The sequence below is a fragment of the Colletotrichum chrysophilum genome, assembly GCF_026319265.1.
Source record: "Colletotrichum chrysophilum strain AFK26 chromosome Unknown scaffold_90, whole genome shotgun sequence".
Classification (NCBI taxonomy): domain Eukaryota; kingdom Fungi; phylum Ascomycota; class Sordariomycetes; order Glomerellales; family Glomerellaceae; genus Colletotrichum; species Colletotrichum chrysophilum.
This window is the reverse complement of record NW_026517377.1, coordinates 20,980-37,263: the sequence shown is the minus strand read 5'-3', so window position 1 is coordinate 37,263 and position 16,284 is coordinate 20,980. Positions and strand designations below refer to the sequence as shown.

The 16,284-nt window shown below is 57.1% G+C and overlaps 6 protein-coding genes across 6 annotated transcripts; 2 read left to right on the top strand and 4 right to left on the bottom strand.

The window, feature by feature from the left end:
• Positions 1–1,597: 1,597 nt before the first annotated feature.
• Positions 1,598–3,072, bottom strand: COL26b_009385 (uncharacterized protein; the record flags this gene model as incomplete). Its single annotated transcript, XM_053182116.1, has 4 exons — positions 1,598–1,745; positions 2,011–2,121; positions 2,166–2,760; positions 2,910–3,072. 4 exons carry the CDS (start codon positions 3,070–3,072, stop codon positions 1,598–1,600), a joined length of 1,017 nt encoding a protein of 338 aa, XP_053033907.1.
• Positions 3,073–4,773: 1,701 nt separating this feature from the next.
• COL26b_009384 (uncharacterized protein) lies at positions 4,774–8,116 on the bottom strand (the record flags this gene model as incomplete). The annotated part of the gene is made up of 5 exons (XM_053182115.1): positions 4,774–6,047; positions 6,098–6,190; positions 6,237–6,806; positions 6,853–7,485; positions 7,537–8,116. 5 exons carry the CDS (start codon positions 8,114–8,116, stop codon positions 4,774–4,776), a joined length of 3,150 nt encoding a protein of 1,049 aa, XP_053033906.1.
• A 539-nt stretch (positions 8,117–8,655) lies between these two features.
• Positions 8,656–9,631, top strand: COL26b_009383 (uncharacterized protein; the record flags this gene model as incomplete). The annotated part of the gene is made up of 2 exons (XM_053182114.1): positions 8,656–9,007; positions 9,066–9,631. 2 exons carry the CDS (start codon positions 8,656–8,658, stop codon positions 9,629–9,631), a joined length of 918 nt encoding a protein of 305 aa, XP_053033905.1.
• Positions 9,632–10,275: 644 nt separating this feature from the next.
• COL26b_009382 (uncharacterized protein) lies at positions 10,276–11,455 on the top strand (the record flags this gene model as incomplete). The annotated part of the gene is made up of 2 exons (XM_053182113.1): positions 10,276–10,489; positions 10,542–11,455. 2 exons carry the CDS (start codon positions 10,276–10,278, stop codon positions 11,453–11,455), a joined length of 1,128 nt encoding a protein of 375 aa, XP_053033904.1.
• Positions 11,456–11,516: 61 nt separating this feature from the next.
• On the bottom strand, positions 11,517–12,630 carry COL26b_009381 (uncharacterized protein; the record flags this gene model as incomplete). Its single annotated transcript, XM_053182112.1, has 3 exons — positions 11,517–11,535; positions 11,954–12,351; positions 12,415–12,630. 3 exons carry the CDS (start codon positions 12,628–12,630, stop codon positions 11,517–11,519), a joined length of 633 nt encoding a protein of 210 aa, XP_053033903.1.
• Positions 12,631–13,622: 992 nt separating this feature from the next.
• On the bottom strand, positions 13,623–16,185 carry COL26b_009380 (uncharacterized protein; the record flags this gene model as incomplete). The annotated part of the gene is made up of 2 exons (XM_053182111.1): positions 13,623–15,533; positions 15,952–16,185. 2 exons carry the CDS (start codon positions 16,183–16,185, stop codon positions 13,623–13,625), a joined length of 2,145 nt encoding a protein of 714 aa, XP_053033902.1.
• Positions 16,186–16,284: the final 99 nt, after the last annotated feature.

Genomic DNA, 16,284 nt, shown 5'->3' with positions numbered 1-16,284 from the left:
AGGCTGGAGTGAGGTTGGCAGAGGCCAGACACGCCCCTCCATCATCGCCTACTCTGCAGTAGACCTAAGGATGTACTTTCCTTTCCCTGCGAAAGGCACACGCGTTTCAAGCAAGTATACCATCCCCGGTTGTACACATGTCAGGACAGACGCTTCGAGGCCTGGTCCATGGCAACAGTATCTCGTGAGAAGATCTGTGAGCGCGAATCCGGCCCTCCTCCTACCTCTTGCGTCGTGCTGCCTACGGCCACCGCTCTTTTGACATAACTGAGATGATCATGAGCTCCCAAGTTCCCCAAGAACTGCATCTTGGCAGGAAGATGGTGTTGCGTGTTATGAAGCTGAAGTGGCCACTGGCGACACGCCCCGTGTACTCGCCATCTCAACAGGAACGCTCGTCGTTGAGCAGCTGAGTCAAATAGTGTCAACCTTCACCGCTAAGGGAGAGATAGACGAGACACACCCGAGGATGATGCCTGGGGTCTCGGCAAAGACACCTAGCAGGCTAGTCGGAAGACGCATCCGGGAGCGATCGGACCCCATGCTGCCGCCGCTCAAGCTTCCAAGCGGACGGAATATCACATATCGAGCTGTAGTTGAATCTGAGCCAGGTACAATAATCTTGTTAGTCGATGCCGTTGTGCCGGCCCCTGATGAGGGCATTTTCAACTGGTCGTGCCACAGTGGACGGGATTTGTTGGGTGGAGACGTATGACGGCGGCACGGTCGTGCCAAGCGGGCCTTCTTCAGCGCAGCGTCACACCAGATCTGCCTCTCATTCTGCTGTTGCGGGCTCTATCCTGTGTGCGGATCCCCTGGGGCTCCAGGAGGGGCCCACGAAATCGCGAGGCTGAGAACAGGCGGGTAAGAGCGGATGTCTGCTGTTGAGCTGCGTGATGATAAGGAATCAGCCGATCAAGGATTCGCCAGTGAGCACCGCGAAGACCTTCTCGGTGGCCCAAGGTATCAAGGGATCGAGCCACCTAGGCAGACAACGCAGTGCGTGGGAGCGGCGAGACGCCGGGTACAAGCACGTCAGTTGGCTTGCATGTGCTCATGACACAGGATAGACATTGGGCGCCAATGGCTGTTTTCTGATACGAGAAGTTTTCTTCAGCTGAAGCCGCCAATCTTGGCCGAGCATGATGGTCAGTAAAGGTTCGCCGTGAAGCGAGGGTTTTCGCGAGCAGTTCGTACGATAGGCAGCATTCAAAGGCGAAGCGGCAAAAGAGCGTTGAAGTTGGACTTTGGGAGCGTTGAAATGGTGTGGCAGCTGTGAGATGAAAGTGACAGGGGTCATTTTGTCATGGATTCGGGGCTAGCCGCTGCGCTGACTGGCTCGCAGATTTGATGCTACCCAGTCCGTGCCAAAGACATGCAGATGATGCATCCCGCAGCAGCTAGGCAAGTCTATCCGGCATTAGCTGCCATCGTGTATCGGCCGCAAGGCGGGTGGTGCGGATCGGTCTCTGGTCAGGTCGCAGAAACCAGGACCTGTCGCAGCCTCGACCCTTTTTGCGACCCGTGAGGAGACCAATTCCTCGCCTCTGGAAAAAGAAAATGCAAATGACGAAGCGCACCGTCAATAAACCTGTTCCTAGAGGCGATGATGACCTGCAGCTCCTCTGTGGGGAGAGGCCTTGTCGGGTCTCACTGTTCCTTCCACCACCACGCCGAGCGCCAGGCCAGCGTCCACCTCCGATGACTTCTCGGCCGCGGAAAAGGACTCGTCGCCCGAGAATCTCCTGTAGATCGACAAGTCGTCAGCGTTTGACAGAGCACAGACTTAGCATAGTCCCCTAGGCGAGGGGCCCGGAGCCAAAAAGAAAGGGATGGGCCTTCTGACTCCGAGGGACCCAGTCAGCGGTGGGCACTGGACGGCAACATGGGTTAGGATGAGCCCAAGGTCCCTCATTGGCAGAAACACGACAGGAGGCGGGAAAATCCATCTTACCATCCCCTCTCTTCGCCTCCGCTCAAGAAGCTGCAATCGCTGTTGAGTTCGCATACCCACCCTCCTCCAACTCCCCGACCATTTCTCCAAGGAGTGGTTTCTGCTGGGGCACCAGCATCAGAACCAGGACCAGGACCTGTTGGTTGTCAGTTGAAAAGACCCATTGCCTGATGATGACGTAGGGATTCGAATCCTACCATCGGTTTCTGACGCTCGTTCCGAAGAAGACGGTGATTTTCTCCGGTACATGCTCAACCCACAGGTGAAGGCTCGGAAGTCTTCCGCATCAATGTTCTCGGGCATATTTCCGGTAAGCACCCGACCAAGCGCAATGATTGAGGCTGCGTGTGAACACAGGACGACGGCGCGCTTGCCCTCGGCATCGCACTGCTCAATGATGGCTTGAACGGCAGCGGCGACGCGGTCGTGCAATTGAGCGATGGTCTCGCCCTTGCGGGCGGGAAACACGCGGCTCTGATACGCTGCATCGAGGTGACGGAACATGGGCTTCAGCACATCCGGCGAGGCCGGCGTTGGGTGGTCAAACGGGGCGGCTCCATACCATTCGCAGAGACCATGCTCGGGGCGAATAACGGTGGCATCGCTCTTAGCGCCAACGTCTTTTTGGGCGCCTTGGTTGATTTCGTCCTCCTTGAGGGAGACAAAGGGCGTGATGGTCTGCAGACAGCGGTAGTAGGGGCTTGAGTAGACGGCATCGATTGGAGGCTCGACGGTCAGGAGGTGGGCGCCGAGTTCCTTGGCCTGGTCGACGCCGTGTGCCGTCAGGGCCGGATCCGAGGGGATTCCTGTGGGCGATGGGATGGAGGCCGTGTAATTGCCCGTTGAAGGGTCGACGAGCCAATTGGATCGGAACTGATGAAGGCCAAGGCTTATTGTCAGAGATGATTCCGGTCAAAACCAACAAGGCCAACTTCCAACGTCTGCACACGCACACCCGCACCACCTCGGGACAAGATCGTCGAGTTCGAGAACCGGATGGGGCTAGGGGGCTTCGGGCGTTGTGGGTTCAAAGCTCCTAGCGAGGGGGGGGGCTGAAGAATCTGTTGTCCCCAAGGAGGGAACTTGACCTTGCACAGCATCCGCAACCACATTGGCATTCTCGTCCCTCATTGGGACTTGTGAGGGCCAGGGCGGAGTCGCAGGTGAATGAAGAGGGGATGAGGACAGGGACGGGACCGGAGACGGAAATCGAACCGGATACGACAGAAAAAAGATGATAGGTAGGTAGCAGGCTGGCTGGAAAAGGGAAGCGATACTTACTCCATGGCGAGTGATGTAAATTACCTCGAGTGACATGATGGGTGGCCGCGTCGCAGACTGCACTGAGCGAGGTGAGGTGAGGTAAGATGAGGTGTGTTAATTCCGGCAGGCAGGACGGATGCAGTAAGGTAAATCGAAGGGTAAGGTAGGAATGGGGTCCCTTTTCTCGTGATTGTCGTGCGCGTGTGCGGTGTTGGTTGCCAGATGAAACTGGAAAGCGCAGGGTATCGAGGTGACTGGACTGGACGACTGGGTATCCGTAGGTGCCCGTCCAACGGTAGACGAGGCAAGGCAAGGCAGGCAGGCGTGAAGAGACGTGAATCACCGCAGGTAAATTTGCGGGAAGGATCCCTGTGACGGCTGCTTGAAGAATTGAAGTCAGAAGAAGGTGGGAGGAGCCCGGACCAGTTCCCCGAATGAAGATGGCCGGGACTGGACCGGGAAGGGGAGGGAAGCCACTGGGCTTTTGCCTAGGTAGGCCGTTGCACGACGAATAGTCGCCAACAACCTCGGCTGACAGCAGCCCGCGCTCCACGCCGTTGACGTTCTGCACCGTCCATCTCAGTCTGCACAGGGCACAGGGCACCCTCAGCGCAGCGAGTGACAAGGCCGATACCTGCCCTGGTGCCCATCGCTCCCCCGGGGAAGAACCACCCTGCGCACCGAGTTGCGCCAAGTGGGTCCCCTTCCTTCAGCGCCTCGTGGGAGGGCCGCCTGTCATACACATGACTGCCCGAAACCCAACCGGACTGGCCACAGTCAACATGCAAGCCGCATCTCGGGTTGGCAAGCTGGCAACCAGCGCATTCACCGGACACCTCTAAACGGATGGCCCAGCGTCCCATTGCACCGCCGGTCAAGATCCCCGCAACCTGGAATACATCCCTAGTGCGAGTGACCGATCACCAGAATGTGATAGCCCACCCTTCCGTACCTTACCTGCCAACCTGCCTCCCACTCCGTCCCTGACCTACGCCTCGCCTTGCCTTGCCTACCTTACCTACCTAGGTCGGGTACCTTAGGTTGTCTGTCGCTTGTCACATCACTCTTCAGCCTGCCCTGCTTGCTTCCCGCTGTTTGGGCTTGCTTGCTTGCTCCTGCTAGACGGCCACCTTCAGGCTTCAGGCTTCTAGCCTCTGCACATGAGTATAAATAAAGAAGAAAAAGGTACTTGGCAGGTACAAACGTGTGAAGCACACCCAAGAACAGGGGTTGCAAATCTCCGCGACACCCTCTCCGCGCCGGGGAACTGTGACTCTGCAGCAGCATATACATAATCATGTCATAAGTATTTCCATCAAAACACGGTAAAATCAAGACGGGCTCATCCAGAACATTGGCCAGAACATGGGCAGATAAGCCCAACCGCCCACCGTCGCCTCGCCTTCAACGGTGGTCCACGTCAAACAGCTGCCAAACACGAACCGAACCCGACGAGCCCCCTCACTTCCGTCATCATTAGACGCAGCTTGCTCATGCGCGTCTCCAGCCTTCCCCACGCAAACGTGCCTCGTTCTGGACTCCTCCTCCCGTCGTCATTAATGATACGAAAGCTCCGGGTTGGCTCGAAAGTTGCATCGGCAGCGACACTCGGGCACGGGGCATTCGACGTGTCTCGTGAACCATTGTCTGGCGTGGTCTAGGTGAAGCACATGCTCGCACTTGAGGCAGAACGTCGGGAAGTTGGCCGCCATCCAACTCTCCGGCTCGCCGTTGAGCTCCGGCCGGTCAGATCTCGGAACACCAACCACCTCCATGCACACGACGCATCGCGGGAGGTGACGCCCGCAGTTGGGACAGCTGATTCCCGCATTGATGCTCGTCGCCATGAGCGGGTTCCGCGAGTCGGGTGCTCCGGGAGGTGGTCCCGCGCCAGGCCCCCCTTGCCCTGCGAGAGTCGTCTCCGCGTCACAGTAGACGCACCGAAGCGCAATCTGCCGTGACGGCGGCTTGATGGTCGGGCGTCCCCCACGTTTGCTCTTCTTTGTGCTTTCAACCTCGAATTTGGTTCGTTGCAGGAATGCCTTGTGACGCTGGAGGTATGCTCTGTATGCATTGCGCCACGCCAGGCAGCGGTAGTCGTCAATGTATCGCGGCGCGCATATTGACATGACCAGCGTGGCCGTCTGGAAGTCGTTGAACTTCTGGACGTACTTGGCGAAGATATCCACCAGCCTGTCCGTGATACCCGTGAGAACGATCCCTTCGACGTCTCCGGTATCCACTGCCATCGAAACTTGTTCATGCAGCCATTTGGTGAGTTGTTCGTCGTCAAAGTTCCTGACGGCCACGTATGCGCGGTCCGACAGAGGCAGCGACTTCTGGTTCGCAATGGCAAACCAGTCCCCTGTAGCAATCAGCGACGAAATTGCCCTGAGGTACGGATCCGTCTTTGACGCAACGGCTTCGTCAAAGTCCAGCTGTTCCTTGCTGAGCTTGTTGTTGCTCCTGCCGATGAGCTGCAGCGCGAGCGACACGAAGAGAAGCTCTGGGTGCGTCACGCTCGCCGTCTTCAATATTCGGATCGCCTCCTGGGTTTCCCCTTTGAAGAGAGCTCGAGCCGCCGCCATAGTGTGAGCCGTTGTTGGATAGTCCTCGCCTGGGTCGTGTGTAGCCCCCCTTGCCTCGTGTGCTGCATTATCTCCCCATCCGCAAATATCCAAGCATAACTGCCTGTGAAATGGCTTCTTGGTCTGAGTACCCTCGTATTTTGGCAGTTTACGTCTCTTGCAGATGCTTCCAATCGTCTTCTCCCAAAGCGTTGTCTCGGGCATCGGCGATGCCTCAGGTAATCTCGATGATGGCTTCTGGCCTGCTCGTCGTCAGTGACAGCGTCTTCATACACTATCGTAGATAACCCACCTAGATCATTACACCAAATTGTACAGACACCCATGTAACTCAAGTCCAAAGGGGATAACTTCATGCCCCCGTCCTGGGCAGCGTCCTCCGCGTCTGGTCATTGTTAGCTTTGAAGCATCAGGGAGACGCAACGACCTACCTGCAATCCAATCCCACATGTATCGCAGCCAGGGGTCATCGGCAACCACTGCCCGATTGACATTGCAGTCAAATAAGTACTTTTCCTTTGCGCGCAAAAGCATGGCATGGTCTAGCAGACACTGCGACTCGGTAGATAGGTTTTGGGCTTTGAGGGTCAGAGAAAGTAGCGACTCATGCATGTGGCGGCAAGACACAGGCCCGTCGTAATGGAGAGACAGCTGAGCCAGGGAGCTTATCGACTCTTCCAGATTCGAGCACTCCGCACCGTTTGTTTCCAACTCTTTCGCCTTCTCCTTCAAATCAGAACGCAACGCGCGCATTCTTTCAGCCACAGTCTTGGACTTATCAAGAGCAGACGGGGACCGTTCGTTGTTTCCTATCAACCTACTGTTGAGGTCTGCCGCAGAAAATCTGGCCTGTAACGTCTTGTCGACAATAGTCTGGACGTCGACTTTATCTGGTCCAAAAATAGCTATATCTGAGAGGGCCTCTTCGACGAATAACGGACCTAGCATGTCGGAGGATTGTGATGGCTCAAACTCCATGATGTTATGGTACGGGCCGCTCTCTGTACCACATCAGCAAGATGTTTTCCGTGTGATTAGGGAACGTACCTTCGAGGCCGCGATGAGGCGGCTGCCATGGCGTCAGCTTATACAAGTAATCGGACGTATACGACGGTTGCTCAAGAATCTCAAACGTTCCGTTGGCGCGCAAGACAACCAATCGAGGTTGTAGTACAGCTGAGTCCAGAGTGACCCAATCGAACGAGACGATCCGGTCGTTCTTCTTCCCGCTATCACCATACTGGACATCCATATCATAAGACTTGTGAACCTCTAAAAGCTCCGGGCTGCCCTCGAGAGACATGTCGGGAGGTGTTAGCTCCTTGTTTGTCTTCAAAACCTTCAACTGCCCAGTGCGAGACAGCACAGCCAAAAGACCGCGGTGGTCTCTACAGTAGCGCAAAGAGCGGACGATCGAGTGCTTGCTTTCGCTCAGTGACGGGTCATCGTCAGAGTCGACGACCCTGTCAAGCCTGAGTGCACCACCCCATGGAAGCTCGTCCTCATCCACTGCGCCAAGATACGAGTGAGAAGCAACCGGGCGGGATGTTGCTCGACGGTCCCAGATCATGATGCCCGGCTGGTCAAGCGCTGACGAAGCAAAGTAGTTTTGATCAGCGTAGTCTATTGCCAAATTGTTATTGCATTTGGTCTGAAACGTGACGACACCAATGTTCGGTTCTATAGACGATGTTAGCAATGACCTATGGCATATGAGATCCAACATCTCACCTCGCAGATCGTGGATGCGTAATCCTTGAGCCTTTATTCCAACAACCAATGTCTTTGGGTTGTCCTCAAAGAACTTGACACTCGACACAGATACACTAGGCTCCAACCTGTACGCAGGATCCGTAAAAGAGTGCATATCCTTGGAGAATCCCTTGGCAGACTTGTCCATCGACGACAGGCGGTTGACGTCCCATATGTGTAGGCACTGATCCATACGCACACGATCCAAACCGACCGCAAGCAAACCCTCGGTATTAAACGCAACCGCCTGACACGTTCTTGTCATTTTAAGGCCCAACTCGATGTAGGCGTTGGAGTTGTCGTCCATCCTCAGCAGGTTGACCACACCCGTCTGAGTTCCCACAGCCAGCAGGCCTGGAACCGTGGGGGACCAGTCATACGTGGTCAAGGTCGGGAAGTCATCGTGCTTTGATAGCCGTTCATAGTCGAACTTGCTCCGCTGTGCAAGGCCGTTGGGCTCGTACAGCTGGACGACGCGGTGCTGTAGGTTGATGTGGATGAAGCTGTCGTAGCCGGGGATTTGCGACCATTTGATGAGCCCAGGCTCCGGGCGGTCCATGGCGACCACGCGAGCCTGAACCTCACGGCGCGCCTGTCACGGATCGCGTTTGTCTTCGCCCCAATCCAGCCACCGATGTGTACTGCGTATTCCCACGACCCACAAGGCAGTTGGCAGGCTAATGAGGTGGGATGAGATGTCGTGAGTGAGACCGATGAGTGTCGTTGTTGACAGATTCTTATGATCGCGGAGAGATTATGCAACCGCTGCAAGATATTATGGTCGAAGATGCGTAGTTCAATTCCTTCTGTCGCAAAGTTGAAGCCGCTGTGAGTATGTATATCTGAACTCACTGAGCTTGGGCTACAGCTTCATTGAGCAGTTGTGATTGGGACCTGTCGTTGGTCCGAGCGGCTCAAATAGCACGCTAGTCCCAAACGGTGCTGATAAGAAGCGCCGGGTGGGGTCCGCAACGTCCAGTCCTCGATAACGATCCAAATTTTTGAACCAAAGAGATATGCCCCGAAGCCATCACCACGCATTCATCTATCCCAGCCCAAGTCACGCAACAGCCTACCCACCGTATCGCAACAACAACCATGGGCACGAAACGCTCACACTACGAAGTCTCGGACGTCGCAATGGACGACGCTCCTCGCGACGGCTCCCCAGTCTCAGACCACAACGACGGAGAGCACGACTCGAAACGCTCCAGAACCGGTCCCGGCGCCACCAAGAAGAAGCACAAGGCCAAGGAGGGCACGCCGGCATGGAATAGGACGCGCGCACGCACAATCAGGAGACTTCTGCAAAGCGGCAAGGAGCTGCCCGCTACGGTGCGGAATGACTTGGAGCAGGAGCTGGAGGCGCTGTCCGAGAAGGTGGATGAGCGCGACTTCAAGAAGAAGAGGAGCAACATGATTCAAAAGTACCACATGGTCAGGTTCTTCGGTAGGTGTCTCTTTTCCGCATCTGTTTGTTGGGCAAACTTTTGACTCCTCGTGATCAGAGCGGAAAAAGGCAGAACGGCTCCTCAAGCAACTCCGCAAGAAAATCACCCAGTCGACCGACGCAGACGAGAAGAAGCGCCTCGAGGCTGAAGCCCACGTGGCCGAAGTAGACGTCGCCTATGCCCGCTTCTTCCCCCTGATGGAGCGGTACGAGAGTTTATACCCGAACAAGGACAAGGGCCAAGATGCCCCCAAAGACGACGAGGCGAAGGAAGAGAAAACGGACGACAAGTCGTTCAAGCAGCCCAAGGCCCTCCGCGCCCTGCACGCCGAGCGCCCCAAGATGTGGGCGATGATTGAAAAGGTCCTTCCCGAGGGCGAGGCGGCACTATACAGGTTACGCGACCGCAAGTCGCCGACGGATACCGGAGCCGCGCCAAAGAAGCCTGCGAAGAAGAACTTCTCGGCGGCCAACAAGACGAAGCCCAGTTTCCCTGCAGAGAACCATCACCACCACCACAAGGATCGCGCAGTGAACTGGAAGGATGGCGGCAAGGCGAGGAAGTGGCAGGCTCCTGTACAGCAAGAAGAGGAGGAAGACGACGGCACGGGCTTCTTCGAGTAAAATAGGGAAATGGTCATGGTGTTGAGCGTTTACGGTCGTAATTTGTATACCCCCTAAAAGTGTACGGGATAGCGGTAAATACAGCCAAAGAAGTGCATATATCATCTGCAGCATCTGTTCGTCGCAGGGCCATGCTTGCCCGCTACAGACGCAGCCAATCGGCTGAGAATCGTCCAACATCAACCTGTTGCCGATCCTCTTTCATCCCAACTTCAATGAACTCTAAATAACAAGAGTAGACGTGAACAACGCGAAACCTTCTCCCGCGACGACGAATAACTTTGCAATGATTCCTCTTGTCTTCTAGATATCCAGCGACCACAGGCGGGTGCAATAAGCAGTCGCAAGGTGTATGTGGCCCTGCCGGCCTCCAGCAGGAATCCCCGAACCTCTGCCACAAAGCAAGAGCACATACACATCTCACGGTGCCGCCCCCCACCCGATTCACATCTCATTTCCACCACATCAAACCTCTCACTTCTCCTGGCAAACAAAACATAAAGACGCGGCGCACCTCCGTCCATTTACGCGCAGCCTCCGGTACACCATTCTCAGCGACAATCCAGGCCCAGCGTCCATGCCGTCGGCATAGCACCAACCCCTCCCTGGCCACCAATCTGCCCCTCACTCATCAACATCCCACAATGTCAAACTCAACACCAACCACGGCGCAGGTGCCGCGCGTGGACTGGGCCGCCCTCAAATCCTGGATCGCCCAAAAGGAGGCCTTCGAGTCGCAACACGGCCAGCCAGCTCCCATCTCAGACGAAGAAGCCAACGCCATAGCAGTCATCCTCCGGCCCCCGCCTCGCGCGGAGCCAACCCTCGGCGGCCAGAACTGGATCGGCGCGCTCAACCGTATGTCCTCCCCCCTTGCAAACATCTCCATTTAACTCACCAAGCAACGCAGACTGGCTTCAATGCCGCTCCCAAAAGGCGACATTCTCAGACGAAGCCCGCCAGGACCCTCGTCTCGGCAAGGCTCCCGAGCTCCGCTGGGCCTGCTTCGTCTCCTTCGACGCCACGAACGACAAGTTCCCCCGTCCAGGCCACGGCATAGACCCGGCCACGCCTAACGCCAAGAGCCCAGACTTCACGCGCAAGCAGGACGCGAAACAGTTCGCGGCAAAATGCGCCTGCGAATGGCTCATCAGCAACGGCCAGATGCTCCCCAGCGGCGAGCTGCCCAAGTTTCCCACACCGTTCGGACCCGCCGCCGCCCCTCGGACGTCTCTCCCGCCCGCTCCCGCCGTCCTTCACGTCCCCGCGCCGGCCACCGCGTCCGTCCCGGCAAAGAGGGCCCCGTCGAGCTCACCCCCGATGTCCATCACGGACATCCCGCGCGTGAAGCAGGAACCTCTCCCGTCGCGATCTTCCCCATCACCCAAGCCAAACAAGTCGCCGGCTCCAAAACAAAAGGCATCAAAGGCGCCCCGGACCACATCCCCTCCCAAGCCGTCCTCCCCCACGACCGCCGCCGGTGTGAAATCCAACCCGAGTTCCGCTTCGTCCTCCGCCCCAGGCACGCCAGCCGGCGCGCCCATATCCGAGCTCCCACTGACGAAGCAGGTAGAGAAGCTCGCCTCGCGCCTCAACCTGCCGGTCCCCCGCTACATTCTGACGGAAGACCCTGAGCTGGGCGATTTCTGGAACGGCAGGGCCGAGTTTGACAACAACCCGCTCATCCCCGAAGACCTGGGCTCCGTGAGCAAGATCTACACCAAGAGAGCCGCGAGGGAGAAGATGGCGCAGGGGATTCTGGAGTGGATGTTGGCCAAGCAAGACCAGAGGGAGCGTAAGAGGAAGGCTATGCTTGGGGAGTAGGTTGAGGAGCTCATACTGAGGGAGGAGAATTTATTATATACTCTAGGATTTCATCAAGATATCACAACGAGTTGAACCACCTATCATCAAGGAGCAACATGCCTCAAACGCAACGATGAAATGCCATCATTGATATGCCTGCTGTCAACGTTTTGTTCTTATAGAGTGAGCCCTCACAGTCTAGCACATCTCATCATCCTCTCATACCCCATTCATCATCACCAACCGCATCACGACCTCCCTCCCCGTCCCCTCCCACCCCGTCCGCCCCTACCCCCCTTCCCCGGCGGCGCCCTCATCTTCAACCCTTCAGGCAACCCCGAAACCCTCTCCCCATCCCTCCACAGCGTCCCAACAACCGCCTCATCCCTCCCCCTAACCTCTTTGAACAACCTACACGGCACAAACCCCTCCTCGTCCCCCTCCGTCAACACGACCCCGTTCTCGCTCACCCACCACTTCATCCCCTCCGCCAGCGCCGCCTCCACATCCACATACACAAGCACCTCCGCGTCCCGTCTCATCCCCGACACCACCCCCTTCTCGTCCGTCGGCAGGCCCGTCGCGAAGTGCACGTGGTTCCGCCCCATCCGCCGCAGCCCGCCCGACTCCTCAATCTGCCGCCAGAACGCGAAATACGTCCCGTGCACAACCACCTCGGGAACGTTGCCGCTCTCCGCCGTGATGGGCGTCAGCAGCGCCGCCGAGTCAAGCTTGATGCTGTGCCCCTGGTTCGCGCGGATAAGCCAGTGCGCCGGGTCCGTCGAGCCCTCGTCCAGCGCCGGGTTCGTCGCCTCGTTCGGCTTGAGCGCGAAGCGCTGCTTGTCCGACGTCGAGACCGCCGCCTTGATGTCCTCGAACGTGACCTTTAACGACTTGACGGGGCCGTACGCGAGCTTCATGCACCCTGCGTCAGCGTCTCCCTGAATTTTCACCAGCCTCCGTCAAAATGCACTCACCACCTTGTCCAAGGGAGCCCAGCCGCCCTCCTCGAGCTTGATACCCGCGTTCTCCGCCTGGTGCCGCAGGAGCTTGGAAAGGGCCTTGGACACGAGGACCTCTCTGTTCTGTCCGCCGCCGCCTCCTCCACGGCCGCCCTTACGTCCTCCCCTGCGACCCTGCTGTGCCCTGTCTTCAACCGCGGCCGCGGCCGTCTCGTCGAATCCGTCAGCCATGTTTCCAAGCCCTTGCCTTGGTGAAGCGTTTGCTGGTTTGGGTGTAATTCGTTGGTAAGTGTGAGCGGGCGCAAACGTCCTTGTCGTCTCCCGCTGCCGCCTTGTTTCGGTGGCGAAATGCTCAGAAAAGAAAACTCGGGGCGCTGCTGTGGTACGTCTCAAGGATAACGGATTGGTCTTCTTGAGAAAATTCGAGACCAGACTTTTCATGGAGATTTACGCAGATATAATGCAAGTCGGGGGGTGCAACGTTGAGATGAAGTCGGAAGAGGAGGGGTGCGGTTCAGAGGCCCGCTGAAAAAACTCATCGGGCAGTGACTGACACTGACTGGCTCAACCCTCCTGCCTGGCTCACTTCAAGCCTCACCCGTCGCCGGTGACTCAAACCTGTCAAACGACAACCAACCAACACGAGTTCGGAGAATAAAAAAGCTAGTAGTTCATTTTCCTTCGTCGCACGGATCCAAGTTGAGATGTTAAAATCTGGAGACAAAGCGCATCTGACATGTACCTCTCACAATGCAACTGACAGCGGCTCGTCGCGGTTAACAGAACTCAATTGACAAGCCTATCCGAGTCTCACGACTCGACATTGCTGGAAGAATAACAAGACATACATTAACTTTTAGCTGCTCTACCCCTTCCCAAAACACCTGACTCGGAATGATATCAACGTCTGCCTAGGTCAAAACGCCAGCCAGAGTCACAAATCAAGAGACTGTTTTTGACCAATGCCGGAGCCTTGAGGCTCCCATCCATAACGTTTTGTTTCCCGTATGGGTTGCTCGATATACAAATGCTCCGACCTTCCCAAGAAGTCGGCAAGTCCAACAACAATCAACCGGCCGTCTGTCGGGGTTGTCATACAAGTACAAAGTGACGATTGCCGAGCCCATGCGGTATAACCTATGCCAAACAAGACTGACGCCAGCTTAAAACAAAAAGATCTAATGGTACATTCATCCATCCATGTGGGTGTCATTCGTCAAGCGTTATCGATAGCTGCCCGCCTGAGCAGCAGTCGATGTATTCGTAATCGTGCTGTCGCGGTTGGTTCTGCGGTTGATGCTGCTTGCCCTGTTCAACAAGGACGTGTGGCTGAGTGAAAAATGACGCGGTTGCGGGATAGTCGGCTGTGCGCGCTCTTCGGGCTTCTCAGCTGAGCTAGCGACTTCCCGTTCTGGAGTTCTCTCCAGATAGCGACGTGTGGCGAGAGATGGCGTAGAGGGTGCGACAAGGCGGGAGGTGATGGCGGATGCGCCGAAACGCCGGCGGGGGAGAGCGGAGGAGGCAGGCGACGACACTTCGTTTGCTGCCGTGTTGGGGTGGTAGGTGTGGGATACGGATCGGCCGGGTGTTTGGAGTTCGGTGTTTGCCCGTGACGGGGCACGGAAGCGCGGCGATTCATCGTCATCATGGTTCTCGCCAATCGTTCCTCGGCGTGTACGGAGAAGCGACGTCTGGCGGCCGCTTTCCTGGCGAGGTTCTTGGCGGACAAGCGCACGCGGGTCCTCGGGCTCTTCGGTGCCGGCGCGTCTCGTCCTCAGCAGCAGCGAAGACCGTCGTCCATCTTCGGGTTCCTCTGACGCGCCCCGACGAGCCCGGCCAATGAACAAGGACGATTTGCGGTGCGCGGTCTTCTCTCCCGGCGTGGAGGGAATGGTGCCAGGCGGCAGGGCAAACCTTGGGCTCTGAAGAGCACTGGTGTTGAGCATTGTGTTGCGTCTTTCCTCGTACTTGGATAAAGCCCTAGGACTGGTGATAACCGCACTGGGTTTCGGCAAGGTCTGCTGCTCTGGTACGGTTGGACGTTGTTGGGCAGTCGCTCCTGACGCCGCAGAAGATCCGGTTCCCCCCGTGAACGATTTATCAATAGTTGGTGTAGAAGGAGTCGTCGTCTCCTTGGGTGTCGATACCGTCAGTTGGAGGGTCTTCTCACGCGCGCTTTCCTCGCTCAAGGCCAGGACGAGCTCCGTCAAACTCCGGCAGATACTATCCGCCTTGCGTCGCAGTTGGCGATCCGTCAAGTTGGTACCCACGCCGATCGTGCTGGCTCCACTAGAAATAGGTCCAGGCTGACCTGCCGTACCCATCATATTGGCGAGCGCCAGTGCTTCAGTGGCAGCCGTTTCGAGTGCTCGTGCTACCTCATCACTGAGGAATGGCTTCGACTTGTTAACAGCAGAGAGCAAAATCGGCTGGTGAGCCTCGCGCTGCGATGATGTAATGCTAATAGCGTCCGACTTGGGGTGGTTGCTGCCGGACGTTCTCTTGGGTGACGTGGACATCGTCGTGTTGGTAGCGGTGGGGGGTCGCTCGTCGGAAGCACGCGACATCGCGGCACCTGAAGTCTTTGGCAACTTGCCCGTCAATTCCAACCGGTGAATTCTCGACTTGAGATCGTCCAACTCATCCCATACTGTCGAAGGTGCGGTTGTAGATGCGGTCGCCGTCGACTCGGTTCCCTCCACTCCGTTTGCAGCCTCTTGTTGGTGGGTTTCAGTACGCGGTGTCTCCATCTTCGGCACTAATGGCGATGAGTTGTACGTGCGTGCCTGGCCAAAGGACAAGTTGGACTGCCTGTATGCGGAACTACGAGCAGCATATCCTGCGTTGCTGTCGGTCAAGGAAGGCCGCCTGCGCGCGTATTGTGAGGGCGAGTACGGTGATGATTCCGGTGTGTCCACGCCCTGGAAGGTGAATGAGCGAGGTGTGTTGGCGGCGGAGACGGTTGAGCGCGTGGCAGAGTGGAAGGTCTTGGAGCGACCCAAGTCCTCGGCCGGGTGCACTGATGAGGGGCGGTCTCGAGTCAATCCGGGGCGGTACGCCAGCGCGCGAGCCATGGGTTCTGCGGCGCTCTCGTCTTCTGATTGCTGTCGTGCGCGCTTCTTTGATGTCTCTTGCTGGTCAGAGAGACGACGGCTGATTTGAGGCGGGGAGGTTGGGTGATAAGACAATGGGACGGCTGCCGAGAGTGGCCGGCGATGGGAGAATCTGGTGACACGGGCCTGTTTGTCATTGTCAGTCAGGTCACGGTTGTCCATGGTAAAACTCTATGCTCGCACGCAGAACGCCACGGCGAGCGTCGCCGGAACCTGAGTGAAATGAAGTCGCGCTAACGACGGTGACTAGGCGATTCAGATGGGGTAGGCTTTGGCAAAGCGGGCAAAGGTAGCGAGAGCGGGATGATCAACCAAAAATATGGAGAGACGGGTTGACAACACGGCGAACAGACATGTCCATCAGAGGGCACGGGCGTCCGACTGGCACTAAAGGGGATCCCGAAACAACAACGCAGACATGGAGAGGACTAAAACTTACTATGGCACTTGACTCTTCGGCTGGCGCAACATCACCCGAGCCGCGACGTGTTGGCTCCTGTCTCGCGATTTTCATAAAGACGTCACCGGTCGTGTCGTCGGCATCGGCTTGGCTAGCTGAGTGCGGTGGTGTCATTCTGCGGAAGTCATCGTCGATTCTGCCCTCGAGGGCGCGCAAAGTTCGGTCGCGTTGGTTCGAGTCGGCGAATTCGTCGCCAAAGTCGAAGGAGCGCATGGTGGAAGTGCTGCTGTCGAGTCCCAGACTCCGACGAGACCCTGATGATCGAAAGGAGCGGATGGGAGCGACGCGAACGGAAGTGGTGGAAGTACTGTT